The 18,649-nt window shown below is 45.3% G+C and overlaps 1 protein-coding gene across 1 annotated transcript in view; it reads right to left on the reverse strand.

Moving 5' to 3' along the window:
• LOC121948672 (titin) overlaps nt 1-18,043 on the reverse strand; it is a 200,011-nt gene extending 181,968 nt beyond the window's left edge. The window contains exons 1-7 of the mRNA XM_088083830.1: nt 17,836-18,043; nt 10,798-10,901; nt 9,693-9,896; nt 7,078-7,365; nt 6,471-6,556; nt 3,401-3,618; nt 2,578-2,806 (exon numbers count right to left, since the gene is read on the reverse strand). Coding sequence (XP_087939956.1) covers nt 2,578-2,806; nt 3,401-3,618; nt 6,471-6,556; nt 7,078-7,365; nt 9,693-9,896; nt 10,798-10,888 — 1,116 coding nt within the window. The 5' untranslated portion in view covers nt 10,889-10,901; nt 17,836-18,043. The remainder of the gene's footprint in view (nt 1-2,577; nt 2,807-3,400; nt 3,619-6,470; nt 6,557-7,077; nt 7,366-9,692; nt 9,897-10,797; nt 10,902-17,835) is intronic.
• Nucleotides 18,044-18,649: the final 606 nt, after the last annotated feature.

The following is an 18,649-nucleotide window of genomic DNA, read 5'->3' on the forward strand; positions in this document are numbered from 1 at the left end:
CCCGGGACATGCACAGGCTGACGGACACGAGCGAGGTCAACGGCGGCCACCACCGTGGCCACTGCCCCGGCTCTTTTCCCGCCCTCAGCCTGGAGACACAACCAGCAGCACATAGATCTCAGGACATCCATGGCAGGACGGAGGGACAGAGACAGGCCGGCGGACAGGGTGAAATCTGAATATATACTGATCGTATTTTAGCAGTTATAGCTCTCAGATCATTACAGATTCACTCCAGTTCTCTGCTCTGGTGAGGGACTATTTTTTATTTGACTTATTTCCACTCCGTTGTCAGGAATCAGCAGCTGCTGATGACTTTGGACAGGGGTCTTTTAACTTTAGCCTCACTCTGTTATCACCATATTTAACCCTTTGATGTCCGACTCTGCCATTTGGTAGAGCACATTTTGAGTCACTTAATCCGAATGAAAAAAAGTGTTGAGCTGAACTCAACCTGACTGAGCTTTCTCTAACATTCAGTTTAGGTTTGTTATGCTGAAAAAACCCACTAGATGTCACTGTATTTTTAAACAGTTTTCCTTTACAGGAAGTTAGACCGCCATGAACGCAGTCTCAACTGTCTGTAGAGGTTTATATTTAAAAACTATAGAGTCTGCAAAACAAAATAATAGTAACAAATAGATTGATGATGTTCTAGCCTGAAGGACATAAAAAATGCAAAAAAAAATGTCCATTCCTTCATGTTAGTGAGGACTTTAAATGGATAAAATGGGTTGAAGGTGTAGTTTTGGATTTGGACAGATCTGCACTGGCTGTTTTCTGCTGCCTCTGATCTGTCTGCTATGCTAAGTTAACCACATCCTGACTCCAGCTGTGTCCAAGGGACGAAGACAACTTCAAGTCATTGACAGGCATGGATCCAATAAATGGACTCAAAAATGTCTCAGTTTAGCGTTTGGAAAAAATGTTCCAAATATTTCACCCCGGACACCTTCCTGTCTCTGTGAGACACCAAAACTGGAACATGCACACCAGCGTCACTGTTAGAGTCCAGCGTTTAGAGAATCGGACTGACATGTTTTCAACGTCAACGGTATTTCCTGATTATTGAAACCTGAATCAGCAGTTGATCTGATTTTTTGGACTCTGATAGACAGTACCGAGTCTGATCCATGTTTTGGACCAGTGTCTTCTCTGTGGAGTCCAATCAAAGAGAAAAATCATTTCATAGAGGATACGGGTGTGCATGTGAACACTGAAGGTGTGCATGTGAACACTGAAGGTGTGCATGTGAACATATGACGTGCATTAAAGAAAAGGCCGCAGTCAGCTGAGCGTCCACAGAGAGCAACAGGAAGTAAAGACACGAAGGTGCAGGAAACCTCAAACTTGTGGGAACAAAACTGAAAAAAGAGGTTGTGAAAGTGATTAAAAAATCTTTGGAGCGACGGTGACGTATCCGCCGGTGTACCTGCTCCTCCTGCTGCCTGATGGACGTGAGGACGCTGCGGTTAAGATCGCAGAGACACCACTCTTCGTGATTCACAGATGGAGGACTGTCTGCGGCGGACGAATCGGGTGAGATGTCGCAGCCCTGAAATCTGAGGGTTTCTTCGGTTGAGTGGAGGCATGAAACAGGCGATGAGTCTTTAAAGATGGAGGAGAGATCTGCACAGTTCGATGGACTACAACACGTCTCCGTCATGTCTTCATCACTCATGTTGTACGTTGGCATCTCCTCCCAACTTTCTGAAGCACTGTCGGACTCCGGATCTTCTCTGTCATCAACGGTTTCACAGATCCCGTCCTGAGTTGTGTTCAACTCGTAACCGTATGAGTTAATGTCCAAATAATGGACGTTATCGTCACCTGTCACGTCCTTGTCCCGTCCTTCAGCGTTCTGAGTAAAACTGGAGTCATCTGGTGTTTCAGATGGTTCTGACTCCATTTCAACAGTTTGAGGCTGATAACCAAATCAAAGGGTTAACTCTGGGGTCCATAAAAGACCGAGACAGACTTTAAGAGACTCCAACAACTGGACAACACTCAGACACAAACCCAGGACGTCAGTGTGGTCAAAACAAAGACATTCGCACTGAACTGAGACACATAGAAGAAATGGAAAAGACACGACTGATGGACTGAGGGACTGAAGGACTGATGGACTGATGGACTGAGGAACTGATGGACTGATGGACTGAGGGACTGATGGACTGATGGACTGAGGGACTGATGGACTGATGGACTGAAGGACTGATGGACTGATGGACTGATGGACTGAAGGACTGAAGGACTGAAGGACTGATGGACTGATGGACTGATGGACTGAAGGACTGAAGGACATAGTTTTGAGTGACGTGGAAATGTCCTCAGCCCAAACGTTATTAACCCCTAAAATCCTCGGCTTGAAATGGTTTCATAAAACTGAAACGCTGACGGATTTATTTTCACAGGTTTGGACTTTTTTCTGTAACATTTGATTAAATTCACATTTTGATTCCAAAATTGAAATTTTAATGTCAGATTTCTTCTAAGAAATCGACACTTTTTCTTCGTCTCATATTTTTGACTCTGAGATCAAAACGTATCCCCCCGCCCCCATGCAGCCCCCCTCACCTCTCTGACGCCGGTGACCTGCTGCTCCCAGCGCTGCTCCTGGCCCACCTGGCTGATGCTGGTCATACTGGTCATGCTGGTGTAGCTGGCCTCGGACACGTAGTCTCCCTGCTTCCACGGCGGCAGCACGTCGGCGGCGGCGGCGGCGGCCGCCACCTTGCGTGTAGTGATGGGGGACTTGACCGGCCTGATGGGGGATACCGAGAGTCTTGAAGTGGGAGAGGCAGGCCTGGAGGCGGGGGGAGGGAGGGAGGTCACGTTACAGGCCGGTAGGGGGCCAACCTCCGATGACATCATTGCCCCGCTCACTGACCTCAAGTCTGTTAACTGAGTTTTAACCCTTTAAAACCCATGAAACTTGACTTGATTTCTTTAAAAAACATGAGTAGTCAATGAACTACTTAAGAAGAAATGACCCCAAAATTAGCAAAAAAAGAAAAGTAAAAATCAACAATAAACAAGAAAGTGGCCTGAAAAAAATGAAAAGATTCATACACATATATATTCTGTCACCAAATTTTAAATTTTTAGTTATAATAATCATAATTCATGTTTTCTAGTAGGCATTTTCCCCTTTATATATGTATATATATCAATATATTAAAACAAACTTTGTGGTCATTTCCTTTTCGAGGGTTGCCAGTTGCTCTCTGGTTGATGTTTTTGAGTGAAATCAGACGGATTTGCTCCAGTTACGAAGGGTTAAATGCTTGTGAAAGGCATCTGGTCGAAGCACAACAAAACTGCTGGTGATCCGGGTTTCAAAGGGTTAATAACTATATTACCAAAACAATCTGCATCAGCAGCTACAGGCTCCACCCACCTGACAGGCGTGGGCGTGGGCGCCTTCACGTGTCTGACGGGTGACGGCGACTGCTGGCGTCCTCCGGCCACCTTGGCGACCAGCAAGGGCTGAGTCGGGGACTTGGACGTGGGCTTGGGAGGGACTCTGGGCGGAGTCTTGTGAGCCAGCTGAGTCAGCTCGGCGCCCTCCACCTGCATCTCCATCATGGCGGTGGCCTGGAAACTGGCCTCCATCCTCTGAGGGCAGAGAGACGCCACAGAGACACCAGAGAGACGCCAGAGAGACGCCAGAGAGACACAGAGAAAGAGACACAGAGAGAGAGACACAGAGACACACCAGAGAGACACCAGAGAGACGCCAGAGAGACGCCAGAGAGACACAGAGAAAGAGACACAGAGAGAGAGACACAGAGACACACCAGAGAGACGCCAGAGAGACGCCAGAGAGACGCCAGAGAGACACAGAGAAAGAGACACAGAGAGAGAGACACAGAGACACACCAGAGAGACGCCAGAGAGACACAGAGAAAGAGACACAGAGACACACCAGAGAGACACCAGAGAGACGCCAGAGAGACACAGAGAAAGAGACAGAGAGAGAGAGACACAGAGACACACCAGAGAGACACCAGAGAGACGCCAGAGAGACACAGAGAAAGAGACACAGAGAGAGAGACACAGAGACACACCAGAGAGACACCAGAGAGACACCAGAGAGACGCCAGAGAGACGCCAGAGAGACGCCAGAGAGACACAGAGAAAGAGACAGAGAGAGAGAGACACAGAGACACACCAGAGAGACACCAGAGAGACGCCAGAGAGACACAGAGAAAGAGACACAGAGAGAGAGACACAGAGACACACCAGAGAGACACCAGAGAGACGCCAGAGAGACACCAGAGAGACGCCAGAGAGACGCCAGAGAGACACAGAGAAAGAGACACAGAGAGAGAGACACAGAGACACACCAGAGAGACACCAGAGAGACGCCAGAGAGACGCCAGAGAGACACAGAGAAAGAGACAGAGAGAGAGAGACACAGAGACACACCAGAGAGACACCAGAGAGACGCCAGAGAGACACAGAGAAAGAGACACAGAGAGAGAGACACAGAGACACACCAGAGAGACACCAGAGAGACGCCAGAGAGACGCCAGAGAGACACAGAGAGACACAGAGAAAGAGACACAAAGAGAGAGACACAGAGACACACCAGAGAGACACCAGAGAGACACCAGAGAGACGCCAGAGAGACGCCAGAGAGACACCAGAGAGAGAGAGAGACACAGAGACACACCAGAGAGACACCAGAGAGAGAGACACAGAGACACACCAGAGAGACACCAGAGAGAGAGACACAGAGACACAGAGACACACCAGAGAGACACCAGAGAGACGCCAGAGAGACACAGAGAAAGAGACACAGAGAGAGAGACACAGAGACACACCAGAGAGACGCCAGAGAGACGCCAGAGAGACACAGAGACACACCAGAGAGACACCAGAGAGACGCCAGAGAGACACCAGAGAGACGCCAGAGAGACGCCAGAGAGACACAGAGAAAGAGACACAGAGACACACCAGAGAGACACCAGAGAGACACCAGAGAGACGCCAGAGAGACACCAGAGAGACGCCAGAGAGACGCCAGAGAGACACAGAGAAAGAGACACAAAGAGAGAGACACAGAGACACACCAGAGAGACACAGAGACACACCAGAGAGACGCCAGAGAGACGCCAGAGAGACACAGAGAAAGAGACACAAAGAGAGAGACACAGAGACACACCAGAGAGACGCCAGAGAGACGCCAGAGAGACGCCAGAGAGACACCAGAGAGAGAGAGACACAGAGAGAGAGACACAGAGACACACCAGAGAGACACCAGAGAGACACCAGAGAGAGAGAGACACAGAGACACACCAGAGAGACACCAGAGAGAGACACAGAGACACAGAGACACACCAGAGAGACACCAGAGAGACGCCAGAGAGACGCCAGAGAGACGCCAGAGAGAGAGACACAGAGAGAGAGACACCAGAGAGACACCAGAGAGAGAGACACAGAGAGAGAGACACAGAGAGAGACACAGAGACACACCAGAGACGCCAGAGAGACGCCAGAGAGACGCCAGAGAGACACCAGAGAGAGAGAGACACAGAGACACACCAGAGAGACACCAGAGAGAGAGACACAGAGACACACCAGAGAGACACCAGAGAGAGAGACACAGAGACACAGAGACACACCAGAGAGACACCAGAGAGACGCCAGAGAGACACAGAGAAAGAGACACAGAGAGAGAGACACAGAGACACACCAGAGAGACACCAGAGAGACGCCAGAGAGACGCCAGAGAGACACAGAGACACACCAGAGAGACACCAGAGAGACGCCAGAGAGACACCAGAGAGACGCCAGAGAGACGCCAGAGAGACACAGAGAAAGAGACACAGAGAGAGAGACACAGAGACACACCAGAGAGACACCAGAGAGACGCCAGAGAGACACCAGAGAGACGCCAGAGAGACGCCAGAGAGACACAGAGAAAGAGACACAAAGAGAGAGACACAGAGACACACCAGAGAGACACAGAGACACACCAGAGAGACGCCAGAGAGACGCCAGAGAGACACAGAGACAGAGACACAAAGAGAGACACAGAGACACACCAGAGGACGCCAGAGAGACGCCAGAGGCGCCAGAGAGACACCAGAGAGAGAGAGACACAGAGAGAGAGACAGAGACACACCAGAGAGACACCAGAGAGACACCAGACAGAGAGAGACACAGAGACACACCAGAGAGACACCAGAGAGAGAGACACAGAGACACAGAGACACACCAGAGAGACACCAGAGAGACGCCAGAGAGACGCCAGAGAGACGCCAGAGAGAGAGACACAGAGAGAGAGACACCAGAGAGACACCAGAGAGAGAGACACAGAGAGAGAGACACAGAGAGAGAGACACAGAGACACACCAGAGAGACACCAGAGAGACACGATGCAATCACAGCGAGAGAGCGTCAATTAGATGACATCACAGCGTTTTGGACGGAGACGTCATCGTGTCTGAGTTTGTTTCGTACCCTCTCCACTCTGGTCTGTCGCGTCTGTGAAATCTGAGCGGTTGAAATCACTGTTTTGGTTTTCTTTGCTGGAACGGCTTCTTCACCTGAACACACACACACAGACAGACAGACACACACACACATACACACACACACACACACACGCAGACACACACACACATACACACACACACACAGACACACGCAGACACACACACACAGACACACACACACACACGCAGACACACACACACACACACACACACACACACACACACACACACACACACACGCAGACACACACACGCAGACACACACACACACACACACACACACACACACACAGACACACACACACAGACAGACACACATGCACACACACACGCACGCAGACACACACACACAGACACACACACACACACACACACACACAGACACACACACACACACACACAGAGACACACACACACACACACACAGACACACACACACACAGACACACACACAGATAAATAATGAAACAATCAAATCTGACAGAGGTAAAGCAGCTTTGGACGTGTTGTTTTTTGTCTGGCTGATTATTTTAGATGCTGTTCTTCATTCGTCCTGTAAAACGTGTCCTCACCCTGAACGAGCAGCTCGGCGGTGGAGGTGGCTCGTCCGCTGCTGTTGGTGGCGGTCACAGAATATGTCCCAGAATCCTCTGGGAAGGCCTCGGCGATCAGCAGACTGTACAGGTCCCCCTCCTGGAGGATCCTGAAGTCGGCCGAGCTCTGGATCTCGGCTCCCTCTCTGTAGAACTTCACCACAGGTGTGGGGATACCTGAGACTCGGACGTCCAGCCTCACCTGGCTGCCCTGTCTCACCGAGGAGCTCTGAAGTCTCTGGAGGAAGCTGGGAGGCGCCGTCTCGGCTGCGGGGGGAGAACAATAATTTATCTGAGGTCCTGGAAATAAATGTCTCCTTAAAACTTGTCCTCTTCTCGATAACAACAAACAAACTGGAGAAAATCCAGTCAGGTTTCAGGATGCTCTGCTGAATTTACGAATGAAAACGTAAAAAACTCCAGTCTATGTTTAGACCCATAAAACCACAACGTTCTTAATGTTTTTGGACTTTCCTGCTGCTGCTGTCTCCTGTGGTTCCCCACGGCTCCATCCTCATCCCTTCTTAGTTTTATTTTATACGATCCTACTTTGTTTAGAAAAAATAATGTGTCTCTTTTTTATAAAGGATTGTGATTGTTTCTACACTGATGACATGCTGCTTTATTTCACAAAAAAAGTACCTTCTCTCTCACCTGTATCTTCTCTCTCACATGTACCTGCGCTCTCACCTGTATCTTCTCTCTCACCTGTATCTTCTCTCTCACTGTACCTTCTCTCTCACCTGTATCTTCTCTCTCACCTGTATCTTCTCTCTCACATATATCTTCTCTCTCACATGTATCTTCTCTCTCACCTGTACCTTCTCTCTCACATGTATCTTCTCTCTCACCTGTACCTTCTCTCTCACATGTATCTTCTCTCTCACATGTATCTTCTCTTTCACATGTATCTTCTCTCACCTGTACCTCCTCTCTCACATGTACCTGCGCTTTCACCTGTATCTTCTCTCTCACCTGTACCTTCTCTCTCACCTGTACCTTTTCTCTCACCTGTATCTTCTCTCTCACATGTACCTGCGCTCTCACCTGTACCTCCTCTCTCACATGTACCTGCGCTCTCACCTGTACCTTCTCTCTCACTGTACCTTCTCTCACCTTTTTATATGATCCTACTTTGTTTAGAAAAAATAATGTGTCTCTTTTTTATAAAGGATTGTGATTGTTTCTACACTGATGACATGCTGCTTTATTTCACAAAAAAAGTACCTTCTCTCTCACCTGTATCTTCTCTCTCACATGTACCTGCGCTCTCACCTGTATCTTCTCTCACCTGTATCTTCTCTCTCACCTGTACCTTCTCTCTCACCTGTATCTTCTCCTCACCTGTACCTTCTCTCTCACCTGTATCTTCTCTCTCACCTGTACCTTCTCTCTCACCTGTATCTTCTCTCTCACATGTACCTGCGCTCTCACCTGTATCTTCTCTCTCACCTGTATCTTCTCTCTCACTGTACCTTCTCTCTCACATGTATCTTCTCTCTCACCTGTACCTTCTCTCTCACATGTTTCTTCTCTCTCACCTGTATCTTCTCTTTCACATGTATCTTCTCTCTCACCTGTACCTCCTCTCTCACATGTACCTGCGCTCTCACCTGTATCTTCTCTCTCACCTATACCTTCTCTCTCACTGTACCTTCTCTCACCTGTATCTTCTCTCTCACATGTATCTTCTCTCTCACCTGTACCTTCTCTCTCACTGTACCTTCTCTCTCACCTGTATCTTCTCTCTCACCTGTATCTTCTCTCTCACCTGTATCTTCTCTCTCACATGTATCTTCTCTCTCACCTGTACCTTCTCTCTCACCTGTATCTTCTCTCTCACATGTATCTTCTCTCTCACCTGTACCTTCTCTCTCACCTGTACCTTCTCTCTCACCTATATCTTCTCTCACCTGTATCTTCTCTCTCACCTGTACCTTCTCTCTCACCTGTACCTTCTCTCTCACCTGTATCTTCTCTCTCACCTGTATCTTCTCTCTCACCTGTACCTTCTCTCTCACCTGTACCTTCTCTCTCACCTGTATCTTCTCTCTCACATGTACCTGCGCTCTCACCTGTACCTTCTCTCTCACCTGTACCTGCGCTCTCACCTGTATCTTCTCTCTCACCTGTACCTTCTCTCTCACTGTACCTTCTCTCTCACCTGTATCTTCTCTCTAACTGTACCTTCTCTCTCACCTGTACCTTCTCTCTCACCTGTATCTTCTCTCTCACATGTATCTTCTCTCTCACCTGTATCTTCTCTCTCACATGTACCTGCGCTCTCACCTGTATCTTCTCTCTCACCTGTATCTTCTCTCTCACTGTACCTTCTCTCTCACCTGTATCTTCTCTCTCACATGTATCTTCTCTCTCACATGTATCTTCTCTCTCACCTGTACCTTCTCTCTCACATGTTTCTTCTCTCTCACCTGTATCTTCTCTTTCACATGTATCTTCTCTCTCACCTGTACCTCCTCTCTCACATGTACCTGCGCTCTCACCTGTATCTTCTCTCTCACCTGTACCTTCTCTCTCACCTGTACCTTCTCTCTCACCTGTATCTTCTCTCTCACATGTATCTGCGCTCTCACCTGTTACGAGGAGTTCGGCGGTACTCGTGGCTTGTCCAGCGCCATTGGTGGCTCTAACAGAAAATCTCCCGCTGTGTGCGGCGGTCACGGCGGGGATCCTCAGAACAGCGCGGCCGTCGCTGAACGAGATCTGAACGCCGGGCAATGCGGCGGCGGAAAGAACCTGGCCATCACGGAACCAGCTCACCTCAGGAACTGGAGAACCTGCAGAGGACAGAGGAACCGGACGGTCTGCTGTCAGAGAACAACAAATACAGACACGACAGACGGATGTCGCTTCTATAACTTTAAACTTCAACTACAAAATATAATAAAACTTTAACATAATGGTTTTTCAGGATTCAGAGATTTAACAACAGACAAAGTTAAAACTTGTTAAAATATATATATATATAAGTTTAAAGAATGTAAGAGAAAAATCAAATGAAAAAAGTGTAGAATTGTTTAAAATTGTAAGAAATTGTGTCTAAATTTCAACTTTGGGATCAAATTTTTTTTTTTTTAATGTTTTAACTTAAACATTAGAGAAAAAGTCTAAATCTGTGAAAAATATATAGGACTGCAGATTAAAGTTTCAATCTTAAAATCACAAACATGAGATGTCAGTTAAAAAAAAAAAGTCAGAAAGTTGACATTCTCGGGAGAAATGTCAGATTAAAGTTTGATGGTTATTGGTTTTCTCCAAATTATGACACAAATCTCAGAATCAAATTGATTTTTTTATTCACAAATTTTAATTCTGTGTCAGATTGTGTTTTCACAATCAAATTGTGTTGCTCTATATTGCTAATGATTATTTTGAAATATCAGACATGAATAGACCGAGAGTGCAGACAGCGGGGAGGAAGGAAGGAGGAAGTTCAGAAGTGGTGGATGATTCTGTCAACAGTCAGGAAGAAAACACGATTCACTGAAATGTGAAAATTATCAACAATCATCAATCAACACTTTAAAAAATGTTTCAGTTTGCTCTAAACTTAAAAACAGTCGAGTTGAATGAACTAGGAGGAGAATCAGTTTAACGTCGGGTCTTCATAAATGTTCAGTGACTTTATTTTGAAAGAGTAAAGAAGCAGAGTTTCCTCGAGTCAGTCGAGTCTCTTACCACTAACTTGAGCCTCGAACGTCGCGGCACTACCCTCTAATGCCACGACGCTCTGCAGCGGCTGCGTGAACGTCGGCGCCTGTGTTGACATGTTGGTCGGCACCCTGCAGACACACAAAGAGAAACACGGCGTTTAATGTTAATTATCATCGTTAAGTGGAGCTTCATAGTCCCTGCGTCACACAGCGGGGGCGTTTTAACCCTTTGAAACCTGCATCAGCGTCGCTTTGCTTGTGCTTTGTTCAGACGTGTCCGTCACAAGTTTTTAAACCTTCAAAATCAAAGCTCATTGGTTTGCTTTCTTTTGAAAATATAGAAAAAAAGGCAACGAGCAACTTGTCAAGAAATGTTCTGCAAATTGTAAGAATTTAGTAGATTTGGAAAATAGCTTCTTGAAAAGCTTGGGGAATGTCCTTAATAATATATCTATAATTATCATAATGAAAGATGTTACATTATTTCATACAATTGTTATCAACTGTTATTATTTTAAGCACTTCTGTTGGCTGTATTTTTTCCCCTTTTTTTTAACCCTAATTTTAAGGAAATGTTCATGTACTTTTTTTGTCTGTGTTAATTTTGTGTCATTTCTTCAGATTCTCGTTGCCTTTGTCTCATGCTTTTGCTCAGGGTCACGCCAAAGGGTTAATCTGAAGGGTGTGATCAGAGGAACTTCCTGTCTCGGAAACACAGGAGGATTTTATACGTCACCGCTGCGGCGATCAACTCGTGACTGGACACGAGTCAGTGACACTCATTACCCGATGACATTAACGAGCCGAACTGACAGGAACAAAGTCGCTCTGAGATGAGAACTTCAGCGGAGCGCTGACATCAGACGTTGATATTTGGTTGAATTTAGGTTGTGATATGACCAAAACTTCACGACAGGACGACATCTAATGCCGATTCTATCTTGACGTAGACTAACAACATTTAGTCAGTAGGACCGAAGAACGAAACCCAACATCAGATCAGCTGCAGATCAGCCAGCAGTCACCCTAAACCTCCATCTGTCTGCAGCTTCACAAACACCGACCGACCGACCGACCGACCGATCGATCGACCGACCGACCAACCAACCAACTGAACAACTTTCTGCAGATCAGCCAGCAGTCACCCTAAACCTCCATCTGTCTGCAGCTTCACAAACACCGACCGACCGACCGACCAACTTACCCACAAACCGATCCTTTAAATTTAACATGTTTGATTGAATTCTTAACGTCGTAATGATTGATAGTCGATTAATCGTTATCATGGTACTATTATCTTTGACTTAATGAGTTCATAAGCTCCCTGCAGCAGCAGATATTGATTTCTCTCACCAGAGGCGGGGCCAAGTCGATATTTTGGTCACAATTAAGTCTCAAATCGTGACTCAAGTCCCAAGTCCTAAACTTTGAGTTTCTAGTCCTGAATGAGTCAGAATTCACTTTGCCAAATATAATAACATTTTAATAATAGATTTAATTAAACAAATGAATGCTTTTAAAAATATTTATGTATTTTTTGTGATTTTTTTTAAAGTGACTTCAGCTCACCAAAGAAAGATAAATTAATCTTTTATTTGTCCCACAACCAGGAAATCTGAAAGTTCAAAAACAGAGATTGTTTTATCCGTCTGGAGTTTTTGATCTGCATGTTTTGCATTTTGCTATTTTTGCTATCTGTTTTTTGTTGTTGTTGTTGTTGTTGTTTTTTGCTTCTTTTTTTTTTACTCCATCGGTTAAGTTCAAACAACAGAGTTCATACACATTTTTACCTTAATAACTTTCCAGGACTTTTCCAGGACTTTCAGGCTAATTTCAAACATCAAACATTCTGTGAACTGACCATCAAAAGTACTCATCGCTTCTATTCATCACTATACAACAGCTTTTTAAATATATATTGTTTAAATAAGTGAAACATTCGGAGCAGGATGAGAACTGAATATTTCAATATAATGTAGGGACTGTTTGTTATTTATGAGGGGGTGCAGAGAGGGCGAGGCATATCAGATCATTTTTATAAGCCCTGGGGAGAACTGATGCTTACATTCTGGCTTCAAACAACTTGAAATTGATTTGGATTTATTTTACTGCTGAGTTTGGAACAAAAATGGAGAATTTTAAAGAAAGAAATTAGGCTTTTTTTCCTGTTAAAGACTCGAGTCCACGCCTCAGTCAGAGACAGAAACAGACCTGACAGGATCTCCAGAGACCACCTCAAACCCCCCCACACTACCAGAGACCACCTCAAACCCCCACACACTACCAGAGACCACCTCAAACCCCCACACACTACCAGAGACCACCTCAAACCCCCCCACACTACCAGAGACCACCTCAAACCCCCACACACTACCAGAGACCACCTCAAACCCCCAACCACCACCAAAAACCACCTCAAACCCCCCCACACTACCAGAGACCACCTCAAACCCCCCCACACTACCAGAGACCACCTCAAACCCCCACACACTACCAGAGACCACCTCAAACCCCCACACACTACCAGAGACCACCTCAAACCCCCACACACTACCAGAGACCACCTCAAACCCCCACACACTACCAGAGACCACCTCACACCCCACACACTACCAGAGACCACCTCAAACCCCACACACTACCAGAGACCACCTCAAACCCCCACACACGACCAGAGACCACCTTTCATCAGAAACAAACCGTCAGAACTGCAAACAGCACAGGAAGAGGAAGAAGAATGCATGTGTGCATGCGTGTGTGCGTGTGTGTGCGTGTTTGCGTGTGTGTGTGCGTGTATGCATGTATGTGCGCATGTGTGTGTGTGTGTGCATGCGTGTTTGCATGTGTGTGTGTGCGTGTGTGTGCATGCATTTGTGTGCTTGTGTGTGCGTGTGTGCGTGCGTGCGTGCGTGCGTGCGTGCGTGTGTGTGTGTGTGTGTGTGTGTGTGTCTGTGTGTGTGTGTTGAACCAGCAGCTGGTGAAAAAGTGCTGAGCGTCTCTGACGGTTTCAGTTTCAGAAAAACGAGAGCGCAGCTATAAATGTCGGGGGGCGGAGCCTGTTGGAGGGCAGAGGAAGCTGATGGACAGCAGCAGCTGGAGGTCAGCTGCGTGTCACGCTCATCATCATCATCATCATCATCATCATCATCAACAGAAGAGGAACCCGAGCTTCATCACTTCAGAATAATTAACAAACTGACTTCTGTTCTGGGCAAATACAAAAATACAAGAAGAAAATGAATGATTCGACTGAGTTCACCTGGATTAAATATTAACCCTTACTCTACTACGAAGACTTTACAAACATCTGCAAACAACAACAAATATTAAAGTGTGAAAAAATGTCAGAGGAGCCAAAAACAACACTGTGCTCAGAGACGACGAGATGATTAAAAATAAGAAAAATGAGAAACAAAGAAATAAAAACTCATTAAAGACAACAGAAAATTTTAAAAAAAGAAAAGTGAAAGGACCAAATCGTCTTCTAATCAGCTGATTGCTGATTGACTGAAATTACAGATAATCGATAATCAGTGATTAATGTGACCTCAGCTGACCTTTTATCAGCTACTCACAAACTCAAAAGTAAATATTATTTAAATTCAGTAAAAGTCAATGAGTGAAAAATATCACAAGTTTCCAGTTTGTTCATCTTATTTTGTTGCTTTGTTTTATGTTCAACAGCTGAACCTCTTTTCATTGTGATTGTAAATCATCTTTCAGCTGATTATTTTTGAATAAAACATCTCAGTTCAAACGTGATTTAATGTTGTTTTTCTTGAACTGCGGTCTGGGGTTCGTTGCTTTTAAGATTTTCTTTAGTTCACTAAAGAAACAGAAGAAGATTTTACATGAGTCATTTTTACACTCGTTTGTGTTTTTACGTTATAATAATTATGATAATAATAATAATTAATATTTACTCATGATTTTACACGTGTTGATGGCGTGTCGGAGAGAAGGAGATAAAACCTCACAGCATCTGTCCTCACAAATCTAAAAAAACTAAAACATTTGATCATTTTTGTCTCTGAGACTCAGCTGATTGTTGTGTAAATATCTGGAGCATAAGTTTAACACTTTTATTTCAGACGCACTGAAGTGAAGCTGACAGGTGTGAAGGGAGCGAAGGGTGTCGGGGGTCGGTTCACACCTGTGAGGAACCTACAGCAGCTTTAATGACCGTGTGACAGCTGCGACAGGAAGTCACTGAAGGGCCAAACGTGCTGATGAGCTCACATTAACACTTGAGTTTTTAAACTTTACTTTGTGTTTGTTGTTCAGATTTATTTGAATTCATCTACAAAGGTGTTTTTCTTGAATGTGTCTGAGCCGCGTTCAGTCTGCAGTTTAGAGGCCGAAATCTTTGCTCCACAATGAAAAAGAATCGAGTTTTCTGAAAAGACAACGTTAAGTCTGAGGTGGAGGACCGCGTCAGGACCAGATTTTTAATATCGAATACAAACAGAAACACGGTTTGGGAGCAGGAATTTATCTCATTTATTACATTTCAAGAAAATGTTCCTTTATGTTAACGTCCACAGACGTTACTGTTGTTTATCTTGTTTTATTCTTCATTTTATATTATAGGAAATAAATGTTGTTTTTAATTAAGCTTTCACTTTTGATCTTATAATTCATGATTCTGATATCATTTGTAACATGAGTCATATGGAGCTCAGTTTTCTGATTTTGTGGTGAATATTTCTGTGTTTGGACATGAAACGTGTTAAATTTTGTCAAAGTTTGAGCAAAACCTTTTGTATTTTTCAGTGATGACAGAAACTGGTTCTTTTTTGCGGCAGATCAGAGAGTTTAGGAGGTAATCTTCATCTCTGGTGACGAGGGTGAAGCTGCAGCTGTTCAGCCGACAACAGCTGACTGAAGTTACTGCCAGGGGGAAATGAAGTACCTGCTGGGGTACTGCACATACTTTTACTGCAGTATTCACGTTTCTGACTCATGAAGGAACGTGTGACTGCTATCACTGAAAGAGCTCCTAATTACTCTCATGTATTCATTACTGCGTATCTGTTCATCGTTGTGACGGTTATTTGATGTTTATTCTCTTGTTGCTCCGTCACTTTGTTCTGGCGTCACGTCCGTGGTTTGAGGCCGGGGGGCTGAGAGGCGACCTCAGTGGGGGTCCGGGCTTTTTTTAACTCTGGCACCTCATGTACCCTGAAAACTGTTTTCCTTTGCAGATGAATGTTGAATATTGATGTTGTTGTATTTGTCAGTAATCAGCGCTGAGTAGAAACAAAAAAGTTTTCAGCAGCGATCATCAAACGTTTACTGAAATGTATTTCTGTTAACTTGGTGAACTGTAACTGAGAACATTTGCTCAAGTACAACTTATGAACTGGATGACAAGAATAACAGATTATTGGATCTGTTTATTTTATTATTATTATTATTATTATTATTATCATACATTTTTTTAATTACCTGGCCTGTTCTTATTTTCGAACCCTGCATACGTCCGTCCGGGGCTATTAATAAAACACTGCGGGCTGCAGCCTCTGATGTCACCGCGAAACACTGATAATAACGATCATTTATAGGAGCTAATGAATGTGATTTTAAAATAAACAGCAGCAGATGTTTGAGGAGCTGCTGAAACTGATCTGAGATCAGCACAGGAGAGAAAGCAGGCCTCTGCAGTAATATTACTTTAACCTGGGTACTTTTACTGCAGAGTTTCATAGTATTACAGTTATTCATTTTGATTCAAAGTTTTTTTTTCTCGGTTTATAAAGTGACCTCACTGTGATGTCATCAGACTGACTGCATGGATTTTTTGACAAAAACATAATCAAAATTTAAACATATTTTCTGTTAAAACAGCTGCATATTTAGTTTTTTTTAGATTTTCTTTTTTCTTTATTTTCTAATCAGTGTTTACGACTGCTAACATGTTAATAAAGTTGGATTGAAATCACAAATAATATCATTACACGAAGCCTTGAAGAGCAGCGAGCACTATCAACATGTTTCACTTCACAGCCAAAAACCCTCCGCTTATATTTAGGATTTCCTGAAACCCGTGCCTCCCCCTGACCTCACACACCTCACAGACACTTTCAAACAGCTGACACTTCAACTGACCTTTACTGTTCCCAAAAACAACAAAATAACATCTATGACCATCCATTTTAAAAGAGCAGCAGAGCAGCCACTGTGTTCTCATCTCCCTGAAATAATCAATACTTTAACATATATATATATACATACATACATACATATATATCCATATATATATATGTAGAAAAATATCCTTTAACTTACTTCATCATTTATAAAGTCTGAAGGTAGACTAAAGCTTCTGAGAGTTTCAGAGGAAGATTTAAGGAAAGTTTCAGGGTAACTTGATGTTAAAGAATCCACAATCTGATTCACTTCAAATAACTTTATAAAAATAAAACCTGTCAGGCGACACTTTTCCTCCACACCGTAACAAACATGTTGTTTCCAGAAGCCAGCCATCAATATTAATCATTATTAATCAATATTAATCAATCCAAGTTCTTTTTCTGTCCTAGCTGGAGGTCTTTAACCGGCTGCTCAGAGCAGCTGTTTGTCCCGTCAGAGCCGTCAGCTGATTTCAGAGCCTCACCGACTCTCTCAGTCCACAGATCCACCAAAACACCAGCTGATCAGCCCGATCACTCCGATCAATCAACCGTCAACCTTCCACAGAGCAGAAAGGACCACAGAGAATAAACTCTATTTGCAGAGCCGTGTGGGCGACAGATATGGCAGTAACCAAAAATACACGGCCCCTGTGCCCCGACCCTGTGCAGCTGATTGACAGCCACCATGTGCTGCGTCTCTGCGGCCGCTGATTCCCTTAAAAAGCCATGAGCAGCTGACAGCCTCTCTCATGCTATCAGCAGCTATTCTTGGCGTTTGAGCTGCACGCGGCGGCGGCCTGCACCCCATCACACAAACACCACCTAAAATCCTCTGAGTCCTGATAAACCACCTGAACCAGAGCAGACAAGTAGATGGGCAGGTGACGGGGGCACAGCGGGGGGACAGCGGCAGCGTGTCAAGTACTCACTTGTCTCCCCAAGAGTGCCTCGGACTGATGGGACGGCGCCCAGTGACTCAGACAGGAAGCGCGCTCCTTATCCAGGAAGGTGTTTGCACTAAAATCCAGGTGAGAACGGTCGAGCCTCCAGACCCCCCCGATCAAAACAAAACTACACGGTCGGGGTGTAGTTCTGTTTCCTCCGTGCAGTCCCTCCACCCGAGGCGAGGCTGGGAACGCTCCAACTGCTCAGGAGGGCCTGCACGGCGCCGCCGGCCTTTATACAGGGGCCACCCCCATCCCGCCCACCCTGCCCTCCCATTGGCCAGCCGCAGCCTCAGGGGGGCATGATGGGACATGGGAGCCATGCAGCAGCCTGTCAGTCACAGCTGGGGGCTATGATCAGTATTGATAGGTATTGATCAGCTGATGGGTGTGATGTCACAGAATCAATCAATCAATCAATCACGTGAAGAGAAGGTGTGATTTAAACAGACGGCGTCCCGAAGCTTCGGACTGAGCTTCAGACTGATCAGAGGGACGCCGAGGCTGTTCCTGTCACTCAACACCCCCCCACCACTGTTACAACACAGAGACCTCCTCTCTGTTTACACTCCTCTTCCTCTACTGCTCTTATTCAAGCTGCTGCCTCACCGTTTGGTAACATGCTTTAATGACCTCCACACACCCCGCAGACAAAACTCAGGGCGAAAAGCACAGATGCTTTCATAACGTCCACAAACCCCGCAGACAAAACTCAGGGCAAAATCACACATATGCTTTCATAACCTCCACACACCCGCAGACAAAACTCAGGGCAAACTCCCTATCAGCTGCTCTCGGA

This window comes from Plectropomus leopardus, chromosome 10, assembly GCF_026936395.1.
Source record: "Plectropomus leopardus strain MGB_pleo_1.0 chromosome 10, ASM2693639v1, whole genome shotgun sequence".
Classification (NCBI taxonomy): Eukaryota; Metazoa; Chordata; class Actinopteri; order Perciformes; family Serranidae; genus Plectropomus; species Plectropomus leopardus.